We start from the raw sequence: 14,418 nt of genomic DNA on the forward strand, positions 1-14,418 counted from the left end.
GTATATCTCTGTCCCTCCTAAGCCTCAGCACATTTACTATGCTCATATAGCGTATATCTCAACAGCATTATCGTAACAGCATTATCACAACAACGTTGTCGTAACAGCATTATCACAACGTCGTGTAAGACATTATCATAACAAAGTTATCGTAACATCGTTATCACATCGACATGATCAGAATAACGTTATCTTGGCATTGTTATTGTGTCATTATCACTACAACATTATCATTACAGCCTTGTCACAGCAACAGTTTCGTACCAACATTATCAGAAAAACATTAGCATCATAGCCACATTAGCCATACATCATTATCATAACAGCATTGTCAGAATAACACTATCTCGACATTATCACATCATTATCACAACAACATTGGCATCGCGTCATTATCAAAACAGCATTATCGTATCGTTATCGTTACAGAGGTTTCAGTCTTCACTGTGTTTATAAGGGCAGAGGTTTCAGTCTTCACTGTGTTTATAAGGGCAGAGGTTTCAGTCTTCACTGTGTTTATAAGGGAAGAGGTTTCAGTCTTCACTGTGTTTATAAGGGCAGAGGTTTCAGTCTTCACTGTGTTTATAAGGGCAGAGGTTTCAGTCTTCACTGTGTTTATAAGGGCAGAGGTTTCAGTCTTCACTGTGTTTATAAGGACAGAGGTTTCAGTCTTCACTGTGTTTATAAGGGCAGAGGTTTCAGTCTTCACTGTGTTTATAAGGGCAGAGGTTTCAGTCTTCACTGTGTTTATAAGGGCAGAGGTTTCAGTCTTCACTGTGTTTATAAGGACAGAGGTTTCAGTCTTCACTGTGTTTATAAGGGCAGAGGTTTCAGTCTTCACTGTGTTTATAAGGGCAGAGGTTTCAGTCTTCACTGTGTTTATAAGGGCAGAGGTTTCAGTCTTCACTGTGTTTATAAGGGCAGAGGTTTCAGTCTTCACTGTGTTTATAAGGGCAGAGCTTTCAGTCTTCACTGTGTTTATAAGGGCAGAGGTTTCAGTCTTCACTGTGTTTATAAGGACAGATGTTTCAGTCTTCACTGTGTTTATAAGGGCAGAGGTTTCAGTCTTCACTGTGTTTATAAGGGCAGAGGTTTCAGTCTTCACTGTGTTTATAAGGACAGATGTTTCAGTCTTCACTGTATTTATAAGGACAGAGGTTTCAGTCTTCACTGTGTTTATAAGGGCAGAGGTTTCAGTCTTCACTGTGTTTATAAGGGCAGAGGTTTCAGTCTTCACTGTGTTTATAAGGGCAGAGGTTTCAGTCTACACTGTGTTTATAAGGGCAGAGGTTTCAGTCTTCACTGTGTTTATAAGGGCAAAGGTTTCAGTCTTCACTGTGTTTATAAGGGCAGAGGTTTCAGTCTTCACTGTGTTTATAAGGACAGAGGTTTCAGTCTTCACTGTGTTTATAAGGGCAGAGTTTTCAGTCTTCACTGTGTTTATAAGGGCAGAGGTTTCAGTCTTCACTGTGTTTATAAGGGCAGAGGTTTCAGTCTTCACTGTGTTTATAAGGGCAGAGGTTTCAGTCTTCACTGTGTTTATAAGGGCAGAGGTTTCAGTCTACACTGTGTTTATAAGGGCAGAGGTTTCAGTCTTCACTGTGTTTATAAGGGCAGAGGTTTCAGTCTTTACTGTGTTTATAAGGGCAGAGGTTTCAGTCTTCACTGTGTTTATAAGAGCAGAGGTAAATAAATTAGCTCTCTCTCCAATGACCAACTAAATGACCATACATTTTCTCATATAGTGTCACAATGGCTGAAACTAACCTATCACAACTGTATTATTACCCCCACATATCAATTACAGTACACCCTCTCTCCCATTTTTTCTCTCTCTCTCTCTTTCTCTCTCTCTCTCTCTCTCTCTCTCTCTCTCACTCTCTCTCTGTGTCTCTCTGTCGCTGTCTTTTGCTCTCGCTCTTTATCTCTCTCTGTCTCTGTTGCTCTCTCTCTCGCTCTCTCTCTGTCTCTCTCTCTCGCTCTCTCTGTCTCTGTTTCTCTCTCTCTTTCTATCTCTCTCTGTCTCTCTCTCTCTGTCTCTCTCTGTCGCTCTCACTATCTCTCTCTCTCTCTCATTCTCTTTGCCTCTCTTTACAACACAAGAAAACAACTGATTGTCTTCAGCTAGCTTTAGTTCCTGTTTCCTGTGGATGTTGACAAATCACATCGCAACTTGTTATTTTAGATGGTGTGATTGCAGCCAGGCCTCCCGTAGACCATAATTACCTAGGTGTTCCTGCTGAATAATTATGTCTTTATTCTGCAAGAGTTTTGGGTTTGTTCATGTGTTCAACATTAATTCAACACACACACACACACACACACACACACAGTATTATGCTGCAGTGCAATGCGTGAGGATCTCTGAACACTCAATTGTACCAAAGCCTGCATTTCTAACCAAAATTTGAGTTAATTTCTGTTATGCTACCGTATGATAAATATGTCATATATATAAATATGTATATTGTGTAATCAGTGTTATTGATATGTTGTTAGGATAGTTAGAACAAATAGTGTAAAGAAATAACAAGAGCTGCCCGTATCCATTTCAAATCGGTATCATCATTGCCGACCATGATACATTATTCAATGTGAGCCACGTCCTTGTTGTTGAGTATTAGTAAAGAGGGCCTCTCCTTTTTTTTCCCCCCCAGGGGCTGCCTGGTACATCAGGAGAGAAGGGAGAGAATGGGGACGTCGGCCCGATGGTAAGGCGGCCATTTTTGGGAATCACACCAGAGTACAAATGGCCAAGTAGACTCCAAGCTACTTGATTGGATCCAGCCTGTTGTGATGTCACGGTCTTAATGTTTATTGTTTGTTGTTTATGTTGACATGGTGTTATTGTTGATTGTTTGCGTTGACCTGGTGTTATTGTTGATTGTTTAGGTTGACATGGTGTTATTGTTGATTGTTTACGTTGACAGGGTCCACCTGGTCCTCCAGGTCCCAGAGGTCCCCAGGGTTCTAGTGGAGCTGACGTAAGTGTCTGAATATTCAATATTATTATTATGAATAGTTTAACATGTCATTATACTAGAGTATATATTATTATTATAATGAATAGTTTAGCATGTCATTACACTAGAGTATATATTATTATTATAATGAATAGTTTAACATGTCATTATACTAGAGTATATATTATTATTATAATGAATAGTTTAGCATGTCATTACACTAGAGTATACATTATTATTATAATGAATAGTTTAGCATGTCATTATACTAGAGTATATATTATTATTATAATGAATAGTTTAACATGTCATTATACTAGAGTATATATTATTATTATAATGAATAGTTTAACATGTCATTATACTAGAGTATATATTATTATTATAATGAATAGTTTAGCATGTCATTACACTAGAGTATATATTATTATTATAATGAATAGTTTAGCATGTCATTATACTAGAGTATATATTATTATAATGAATAGTTTAGCATGTCATTACACTACCATGCGGCTCCATACCCTGTGTTATGATGACCTGACATTTGTTTATGATTGATTGGTTGGTTGGTTGGTTATTTGGTTGGTTGGTTGGTTATTAGGTTGGTTGGTTGATGTATTGATTGATTTGTTGATTGCTTGGCTGATTGATTGGTTGGTTGATTGGATGGTTGACTGGATGATTGGTTGGTTGATTGATTGGATGGTTGGTTGATTGATTGGATGGTTGGTTGGTTGATTGATTGGATGGTTGGTTGGTTGATTGATTGGATGGTTGGTTGATTGATTGGATGGTTGACTGGATGATTGGTTGGTTTGGTTGATTGATTGGATGGTTGGTTGATTGGTTGGTGGATTGGATGGTTGACTGGATGATTGATTGGTTGGTTGGTTGATTGGTTGGATGGTTGGTTGATTGGTTGGTTGATTGGATGGTTGACTGGATGATTGATTGGTTGGTTGATTGGTTGGATGGTTGGTTGATTGATTGATTGATTGGTTGGTTGATTGGTTGATTGATTGGTTGGTTGATTGATTGATTGGTTGATTGATTGGATGGTTGATTGATTGGATGGTTAGTTGAATGATTGATTGGTTAGTTTGTTGATTGATTGATCATTTGATTGGTTAGTTGGTTGATAGATTGGTTAGTTGATTGATTGGATGGTTAGATGATTGATTGGTTGATTGATTGGATGGTTGATTGATTGGATGGTTAGTTGATTGATTGATTGGTTAGTTGATTGATTGATTGGTTGATTTGTATCCCATCCACAGGGTGCCCAAGGCCCTCCTGGTGGAGTGGGTTCTATGGGAGGTAATGGAGAGAAGGGAGAGAGCGGTGAAGCCGGCAACCCGGGACCATCTGGAGAGCCCGGTGGTGGAGTAAGTATCCCGTTTGAGTCAAATACAGAATATCTACATGTTTTTAATTCAATAAATGATAATTAGAACAGATAAAACAGGGAAAAAAACGAATGTCTTAGTGTATAGTATTTTCATTTATGTATAGCAGTGTGTGATTAGGTTACAAATCGAGGTTCATATTTCTTAATTGCAGCTGTAATTGAGCATTGATTTTTTTTATTTGTGACAGTCACAGTAGAGAATCCTTCCTCTTACTGCGTCCCCTTCTGATGAGTCACAGCTTAGGGGAAAGACAGGGCATTCTCTTCACACATTATCATTATCACAGTCATGGTTTAGACAGTCTCAGCTCCGAACTATTCATCACAACAACAGTGGGAAGTTAAGGCATAACTGATCTGGGACCAGGCTATGTACAGTTTTCCTGGCTACCCAAACTCCTTACTTTGGCCATGCGACGGACGTTAGTTTCTTCTCCGCGATGAGTGTCTCCCCAACGATTGTCTAGAACGCAAACACATTCTAGCCGTTCTGATTGGTCCCTGAAACCGACGGGTTTGAACCAGAGCCAGAACACACGTGTGTAAAGTGACGTTTTGAAAAATGCATCGTTGTCTTTTATCCTCTGATTGGTTAGAGACGATGACTTTGTTTTGTACGACATCCCCTTCATTTTGACATCACCACAAACTGACTTCGATGATGTCAGTCTCAGACTGAAGTCTGTAGCGAACATAGAGCAGCGGAAATAATTCAGTTTGAGTCGTCAGGCAAGTAGAGTCCCATCATGTCAAATGGTGCACTGAGTCGTCAGGCAAGTAATCCCCAACATGTCAAATGGTGCACTGAGTCGTCAGGCAAGTAATCCCCAACATGTCAAATGGTGCACTGAGTCGTCAGGGAAGTAATCCCCAACATGTCAAATGGTGCACTGAGTCGTCAGGCAAGTAGAGCCCCATCATGTCAAATGGTGCACTGAGTCGTCAGGCAAGTAATCCCCAACATGTCAAATGGTGCACTGAGTCGTCAGGCAAGTAATCCCCAACATGTCAAATGGTGCACTGAGTCGTCAGGCAAGTAATCCCCAACATGTCAAATGGTGCACTGAGTCGTCAGGGAAGTAAAGTCCCATCATGTCAAATGGTGCACTGAGTCGTCAGGCAAGTAAAGTCCCATCATGTCAAATGGTGCACTGAGTCGTCAGGCAAGTAGAGTCCCATCATGTCAAATGGTGCACTGAGTCGTCAGGCAAGTAGAGCCCCATCATGTCAAATGGTGCACTGAGTCGTCAGGCTAGTAAAGTCCCATCATGTCAAATGGTGCACTGAGTCGTCAGGCAAGTAGAGTCCCAACATGTCAAATGGTGCACTGAGTCGTCAGGGAAGTAGAGCCCCATCATGTCAAATGGTGCACTGAGTCGTCAGGCAAGTAGAGCCCCATCATGTCAAATGGTGCACTGAGTCGTCAGGCTAGTAAAGTCCCATCATGTCAAATGGTGCACTGAGTCGTCAGGCAAGTAGAGTCCCAACATGTCAAATGGTGCACTGAGTCGTCAGGGAAGTAGAGCCCCATCATGTCAAATGGTGCACTGAGTCGTCAGGCAAGTAGAGCCCCATCATGTCAAATGGTGCACTGAGTCGTCAGGAAAGTAGAGTCCCATCATGTCAAATGGTGCACTGAGTCGTCAGGCAAGTAAAGTCCCATCATGTCAAATGGTGCACTGAGTCGTCAGGCAAGTAATCCCCAACATGTCAAATGGTGCACTGAGTCGTCAGGCAAGTAGAGTCCCATCATGTCAAATGGTGCACTGAGTCGTCAGGCAAGTAAAGTCCCATCATGTCAAATGGTGCACTGAGTCGTCAGGCAAGTAGAGTCCCATCATGTCAAATGGTGCACTGAGTCGTCAGGCAAGTAGAGTCCCATCATGTCAAATGGTGCACTGAGTCGTCAGGCTAGTAAAGCCCCATCATGTCAAATGGTGCACTGAGTCGTCAGTCAAGTAGAGCCCCATCATGTCAAATGGTGCCCTGAGTCGTCAGGCAAGTAGAGCCCCATCATGTCAAATGGTGCACTGAGTCGTCAGGCAAGTAGAGCCCCATCATGTCAAATGGTGCACTGAGTCGTCAGGCTAGTAAAGTCCCATCATGTCAAATGGTGCACTGAGTCGTCAGGCAAGTAGAGTCCCAACATGTCAAATGGTGCACTGAGTCGTCAGGGAAGTAGAGCCCCATCATGTCAAATGGTGCACTGAGTCGTCAGGCAAGTAGAGCCCCATCATGTCAAATGGTGCACTGAGTCGTCAGGAAAGTAGAGTCCCATCATGTCAAATGGTGCACTGAGTCGTCAGGCAAGTAAAGTCCCATCATGTCAAATGGTGCACTGAGTCGTCAGGCAAGTAATCCCCAACATGTCAAATGGTGCACTGAGTCGTCAGGCAAGTAGAGTCCCATCATGTCAAATGGTGCACTGAGTCGTCAGGCAAGTAAAGTCCCATCATGTCAAATGGTGCACTGAGTCGTCAGGCAAGTAGAGTCCCATCATGTCAAATGGTGCACTGAGTCGTCAGGCAAGTAGAGTCCCATCATGTCAAATGGTGCACTGAGTCGTCAGGCTAGTAAAGCCCCATCATGTCAAATGGTGCACTGAGTCGTCAGTCAAGTAGAGCCCCATCATGTCAAATGGTGCCCTGAGTCGTCAGGCAAGTAGAGCCCCATCATGTCAAATGGTGCACTGAGTCGTCAGGCAGATGTACAGTGAATCCTATTAGCTGTTTTCACAAGGCTACATAACACCTGGTCCTTACTGTAGTCAACTCTTCTAGCCTGGCTGTTCCCTTACTATACCAGGGTTTCCTCCATAGGAAATACTTGGGCCGGCTGCTTGATCAATCCATATTTTCGAATTGATCGTTGCCCAGCAGAGCATTTGGATATGATCAGTGATTATCCCTTCCCCTCTCAGAAAGAGAAGAAATTAGGATCAATATCATAAATTACAGTTATGCTTCCATCCAACCCCAGCCGCATTAAATTCATATCAGAGCGTTGATCATTGATTGTTGGTTATGCTGTGGTTTGTGGTTGTGTCGTCCTGTCAGGTTTAATCAGGACAGAACACCAGTCCCTGATAGGACTCTGGCTTGTCACCCAAATGACACCCTTGTTCCCATTCATTTTGACCAGGGCCGTAGGGGACGTAGACCCCTTTCTCCTCCTCTACTCAGTGTCCGTCACTGCATATCGACATGGCTGTCTGCTCCTCTATCTGTTTACAGTGTCAGAATGAAACGGATAGTGACAGGTATGGAGGGAACAGACAGGGACAGATACTGACAGGTATGGAGGTAACAGACAGGGACAGATAGTGACAGGTAGGGAGGTAACAGACAGGGACAGGTATGGAGGGAACAGACAGGGACAGATAGTGACAGGTATGGAGGGAACAGACAGGGACAGATAGTGACAGGTATGGAGGGAACAGACAGGGACAGATAGTGACGGGTGGTGACAGGTAGGGAGGGGACAGATAGTGACAGGTATGGAGGGGACAGATAGTGACAGGTATGGAGGGGACAGATAGGGACAGATACTGACAGGTATGGAGGGAAGAGACAGGGACAGATAGTGACAGGTATGGAGGGAACAGACAGGGACAGATACTGACAGGTATGGAGGGAACAGACTGGGACAAATACTGACAGGTATGGAGGGGACAGACAGGGACAGATAGTGACAGGTATGGAGGGAACAGACAGGGACAGATACTGACAGGTATGGAGGGAATAGACCAGGACAGGTATGGAGGGGACAGATAGTGACAGGTATGGAGGGAACAGACAGGGACAGATAGTGACAGGTAGGGAGGGAACAGACAGGGACAGATAGTGACAGGTATGGAGGGAACAGATAGGGACAGACAGGGACAGATAGTGACAGGTATGGAGGGAACAGATAGGGACAGACAGGGACAGGTATGGAGGGAACAGACAGGGACAGATAGTGACAGGTAGGGAGGGAACAGACAGGGACAGATAGTGACAGGTATGGAGGGAACAGATAGGGACAGACAGGGACAGATAGTGACAGGTATGGAGGGAACAGATAGGGACAGACAGGGACAGGTATGGAGGGAACAGACAGGGACAGATAGTGACAGGGATGGAGGGGACAGATAGTGACAGATAGTGACAGGTAGGGAGGGAACAGACAGGTACAGACAGGGACAGATAGTGACAGGTATGGAGGGAACAGATAGGGACAGACAGGGACAGGTATGGAGGGAACAAACAGGGACAGATAGTGACAGGTATGGAGGGGACAGATAGTGACAGATCAAACTTTACCAGTGTGACACCCACTGATCCTCAGTGTGATAACAGTTGTGACATTTCTCTCTCTCCAGGGCCCAAGAGGAGAGACAGGGGAGAAGGGAGAGATAGTTTTGATATCAATATGATAACCATGCTGATATCTCTCTCCAGGGAGGGCCATAGGAGAGACAGTTCTGATATCAATATGATAACCATGCTGATATCTCTCTCCAGGGCCCCAGAGGAGAGACAGGGGGGAAGGGAGAGATAGTTCTGATATCAATGTGATAAACATGCTGATATCTCTCTCCAGGGAGGGCCATAGGAGAGACAGTTCTGATATCAATATGATAACCATGCTGATATCTCTCTCCAGGGCCCCAGAGGAGAGACAGGGGGGAAGGGAGAGATAGTTCTGATATCAATGTGATAAACATGCTGATATCTCTCTCCAGGGAGGGCCATAGGAGAGACAGTTCTGATATCAATATGATAACCATGCTGATATCTCTCTCCAGGGCCCCAGAGGAGAGACAGGGGGGAAGGGAGAGATAGTTCTGATATCAATGTGATAAACATGCTGATATCTCTCTCCAGGGAGGGCCATAGGAGAGACAGTTCTGATATCAATATGATAACCAAGCTGATATCTCTCTCCAGGGTCCCAGAGGAGAGACAGGGGGGAAGGGAGAGATAGTTCTGATATCAATGTGATAAACATGCTGATATCTCTCTCCAGGGAGGGCCATAGGAGAGACAGTTCTGATATCAATATGATAACCATGCTGATATCTCTCTCCAGGGCCCCAGAGGAGAGACAGGGGAGAAGGGAGAGATAGTTCTGATATCAATATGATAACCATGCTGATATCTCTCTCCAGGGCCCCAGAGGAGAGACAGGGGAGAAGGGAGAGTCAGGACCACCTGGAGCTGCCGGACCTGCAGGGGCCCGTGGACCTGGAGGAGATGACGGCCCCAAAGGCAACCCCGTAAGTCACATCAGGCCCTAAGTACCTACTTACTTACTGACTTTATTGTCCCCATGGGGAAATGTTGTTGCAGTGTCATGTACACATTTAAAGTGGCATTTAAATACAAAACAAAATTGACAATACAACTTTCATAACAGTTACGCACCAATAAAAATAAATAATAGTAAGAAATAAGAAATAAAACGAAGACTAGCCTGCTGGCCTTATGGAGTCAATGGGAACCTTCCCCGAGCTGTTTAGGAGGGATATCACACCAATGGGAACCTTCCCCGAGCTATTCAGGAGGGATATCACACCAATGGGAACCTTCCCCGAGCTATTCAGGAGGGATATCACACCAATGGGAACCTTCCCCGAGCTATTCAGGAGGGATATCACACCTGGCACAAATGATTGTCTCGTTAGTGACAGGTACTTTGACAACATAAACATAAACAACGTTTACAATAACATAAACCAAGAGTATTTTTTTCTTCTGTTTTGTGGATCTACAACCGACACTGTAAATCATAGAGTCACTCATGTTATGATTCTGATCCCAGTGTCTGTTTCCAGAGTGAGTATGTGAGGAGTTGAGGGGTCGGAAATCCTTCTCACCACTAAATGGACCGTTCCGGCGCTCCACTAAAACAACTGCTCCCAAAATATTTTTTTATATAATAATAGAAAAACACTCACAGGGTGAAATAAATGCTGCTCCAAAATTCGCTCCATTGAAAATCATTTTAAAATCACCATTTAAACCGACACTCGTCTATTGTTTGTGATTTCCTGGACCTACCTTTTTCAAATAGTCTACATGTCATTTTAAACAGCATTTAAAAACACTAAAAGGGTCAGGAGCCAGACAGGGAGCCTAAAAAGGAACGAAAATGTATTATTTATGCTATATTATTTCTATTATTTCAAGGCTATAGCCTACGAAGAAATACATTTGGGAGTGTGACAGAACAGGCTGGTTGGGACATAAAGCACTCAACATTTAAATAATATTTAATTTTATTAAATCATTATAGTCTATAAATTGTGCAAATAGGCTGTGACTTAGAATGAAATACATCATTAAAACAGTAAAATGCCTTATTAGGTTCAGTCTACAGTGCCTTTGAATTCAATTTTTAGAAACAGGAGTTTGTCCAGTCTGTGTCTTCAAGTTCGTGTGACGGTGCCTGGAGAGCCGGCTAGCAGAATATCCTGTCCTCACAGAATATCCTGTCCTCACACTCTCTCTCTCTCTCTCTCTCTCTCTCTCTCCCTCTGTCTCTTTCTCTCCCTCTCCCTCTCCCTCTCCCTCTCTCTCTCTCTCTCCCTCTCGCCCTCTGTCTCTTTCTCTCCCTATCCCTCTCCCTCCCCCCCCTCTCTCTCTCTCTCTCTCTCCCTCTGTCTCTTTTTCTCCCTCTCCCTCTCCCTCTCTCTCTCTCTCCCTCTCTCCCCCTTCCCCTATCCCTCTCCCTATCCCCCCCTCTCTCTCTCTCTCTCTCTCTCTCTCTCTCTCTCTCTCTCTCTATAGGGGCCCGTTGGCTTCCCTGGAGACCCTGGTCCCCCTGGAGAGCCTGGAGTTGGTGTAAGTACTACAGTTAGATGTAATGAATTGAAGTGTAACAGTAGATTCTGATCGATGCTACTAAAACGATGAGATCTCGCTGTTATATCAACTTAGAAAGTGACTTTTTGTCTTTTTGTTGTATCTCGTCAGGGATTGGATGGCTTGGCTGGAGACAAGGGAGATGACGGAGACGGTGGTCAGCCAGTAAGTGGTGATTTATTTCACCAGGAAAAGACCCTTGAGCCTATAGGATGATGTGACGTTGTTGTTAGTGAGGAGAAGAAAAAATAAGTAGGGAGTAGTCTTGTACACAAATATATAAAGATATATGCAACATTATGTGGACACCTCTTTAAAGGAGTGGATTCGGCTATTTCAGCCACACCCGTTGCTGACGGGTGTATAAAATTGAGCGCACAGCCATGCGATCTCCATAGACAAACAATGGCCTCACTGAAGAGTTCAAGTCAGTTTGTCAAATGTCTTAGTTCCAGTAAAGGGACAATCTTTACGCTACAGAATACAATGACATTCTAGACGATTCTGTGCGTGGAAGAACTTGACTGGCTTGCACAGAGCCCTGACCTCAACCCCATCGAACACCTTTGAGATGAATTAGAACACCGACTGCGAGCCAGGCCCATCTATATATGTAGCTATTTATTTACCAAGCTAAAAACACGGAACCTAACGCTAGCTAGCTAGCTGCTGGGAGGATGTTGTCAATGGACGAGTGGGCGAGTGACTGACTTTTTTCCCACCCATATCGTTTTTCTGTGGCTACAGCTAGAGATGCAGGTGTCATTTGGTTGGCTAGAGAGGAATGTGAATCACTTTGCTAGCTAGCTATGCTGAACTTGAACGACTGTTAACCACAGTGAGTATATCTCTTAGTCGTCAATCAAATTTATTTGGCATCGATCAAACGGGCGGGCAGGTAGTTCTCCATCAGGTGTAAAATCGGCGGTTAGATGCGGGAAAGGCGAGCAGGTTACAGTACTATTCCCCATTGTTTATCAGTGCAGTTTTGACAAGTTTGAGAGGGTTTAATTACTGTACTGTTCCCTCGTTCGATTTTAGCTCATCTTGCTTTGGCTAGCATTAGTTGTTGATCTTGTTGTTGAGGGTAAAATGTCAGCCACTCACCCACTCGTCCAATGACAACATCCTTCCAGCAGCTAGCTAGCTAGCGTTAGGCTCCCGTGTGGTGCAGCGGTCTAAGGCAAGCAGTGCAAGCAGGCGTCACTACAGTCCTTGGTTCAAATCCAAAAAGTTCCCCAAATGTAAGAGGACTCCCATGGTATTTACATATTTGTAGAAATCCATTCAAGTGGCTTTTGTTAAATGCTTTCTAATGATTTAATGGCGTGCTGTTGCTACTGCCTGTAAACACACCGTCCAGTTCAAAGTGAATGATGGCAGGCTTGTGTGGCAAATAGCTTATTTCTTGTTGTTGATGATGATGTTGTTGTTTAGGATGATGTTGATGATGTTGTTGTTGTTTAGGATGATGATGATGATGTTGTTGTTGTTTAGGATGATGATGATGATGTTGTTGTTTAGGATGATGTTGATGATGTTGTTGTTGTTTAGGATGATGTTGATGATGTTGTTGTTGTTTAGGATGATGATGATGATGTTGTTGTTTAGGATGATGTTGATGATGTTGTTGTTTAGGATGATGATGTTGTTGTTGTTGTTGTTGTTGTTGAGGATGATGATGATGTTGTTGTTGTTGAGGATGATGATGATGTTGTTGTTGTTGTTTAGGATGATGATGATGATGTTGTTGTGGTTGTTGAGGATGATGATGATGATGTTGTTGTGGTTGTTGAGGATGATGATGATGATGTTGTTGTGGTTGTTGAGGATGATGATGATGATATTGCTGTTGCTGTTGTTGTTGTTGTTGCTGTATTGTGAATCTGGTACCTGTTGTAGCTGGTTGGGGGGGTGTTGTTGTTGTTGTATTGTGAATCTGGTACCTGTTGTAACTGGTCGGGGGGGTGTTGTTGTTGTTGTATTATGAATCTGGTACCTGTTGTAACTGATTGGGGGGGTGTTGTTGTTGTTGTATTGTGAATCTGGTACCTGTTGTAACTGGTCGGGGGGGTGTTGTTGTTGTTGTATTGTGAATCTGGTACCTGTTGTAACTGGTTGGGGGGGTGTTGTTGTTGTTGTATTGTGAATCTGGTACCTGTTGTAACTGGTTGGGGGGGGGGGTGTTGTTGTTGTTGTATTGTGAATCTGGTACCTGTTGTAACTGGTCGGGGGGGTGTTGTTGTATTGTATTGTGAATCTGGTACCTGTTGTAACTGGTTGGGGGGGGGGGGTGTTGTTGTTGTTGTATTGTGAATCTGGTACCTGTTGTAACTGGTTGGGGGGGGTGTTGTTGTTGTTGTATTGTGAATCTGGTACCTGTTGTAACTGTTTGGGGGGGTGTTGTTGTTGTTGTTGTATTGTGTATCTTGTACCTGTTGTAACTGTTTGGGGGTGTTGTTGTTGTATTGTGAATCTGGTACCTGTTGTAACTGGTTGGGGGGGGGGTGTTGTTGTTGTTGTATTGTGAATCTGGTATCTGTTGTAACTGGTTGGGGGGGTGTTGTTGTTGTTGTTGTATTGTGAATCTGGTACCTGTTGTAACTGGTTGGGGGGGGATGTTGTTTCAGGGTCCATCTGGTCCTTCTGGAGAAGCTGGACCTCCAGGACCACCCGGCAAGAGGGTAAGTGTCTGCCAAGAAAACTTTGTTATCCCGCAAAGGTATTCGCTAACAGAGCTAACACATGTTCCAGGTTTCAGGCAAGGTTACTCGTCATTATCCAAAATTGTAGATATTGCTGAATTTAAATACTAGCTACAATGCACCACAATATATATCTGATTTGCCTTGGTTGAGCAGCAACTCTCCACACAAGCCAATATTTAGAGACGGTTTTGTACTAGATGAGTTTTATAATATTCAGAGACGGTTTTGTACCAAATGAGTTTTATAATATTCAGAGACGGTTTTGTACTAGATGAGTTTTGTAATCGAATATCAACCTGTTTTAGTTTGTCTGACAGTGATGCGAGAGCAGTGAGATAAACACTCAAGTCCAGGATATCAAGATGTCATTTCTACCTCTGGCACTTCCTGCTGATCGTGTCACACAACCGGCCTCGATGTCCACATGAGATTACCCGCGTCCTAAATTGCGAAACTCGTCCCTCTGGTGGAAAAGTGGTGCACTCTTTAAG

The 14,418-nt window shown here is 43.6% G+C and overlaps 1 protein-coding gene across 1 annotated transcript in view; it reads left to right on the plus strand.

Moving 5' to 3' along the window:
- LOC110508247 (collagen alpha-1(XI) chain) overlaps positions 1-14,418 on the plus strand; it is a 234,535-nt gene that overhangs the window by 189,417 nt on the left and 30,700 nt on the right. Inside the window, exons 45-51 of the mRNA XM_036965973.1 lie at positions 2,658-2,711; positions 2,931-2,984; positions 4,244-4,351; positions 9,524-9,631; positions 11,145-11,198; positions 11,331-11,384; positions 13,850-13,903. Of these exons, the coding sequence (XP_036821868.1) occupies positions 2,658-2,711; positions 2,931-2,984; positions 4,244-4,351; positions 9,524-9,631; positions 11,145-11,198; positions 11,331-11,384; positions 13,850-13,903 (486 nt within the window). The remainder of the gene's footprint in view (positions 1-2,657; positions 2,712-2,930; positions 2,985-4,243; positions 4,352-9,523; positions 9,632-11,144; positions 11,199-11,330; positions 11,385-13,849; positions 13,904-14,418) is intronic.

This window comes from Oncorhynchus mykiss, chromosome 28 (assembly GCF_013265735.2).
Source record: "Oncorhynchus mykiss isolate Arlee chromosome 28, USDA_OmykA_1.1, whole genome shotgun sequence".
Lineage (NCBI taxonomy): Eukaryota > Metazoa > Chordata > Actinopteri > Salmoniformes > Salmonidae > Oncorhynchus > Oncorhynchus mykiss.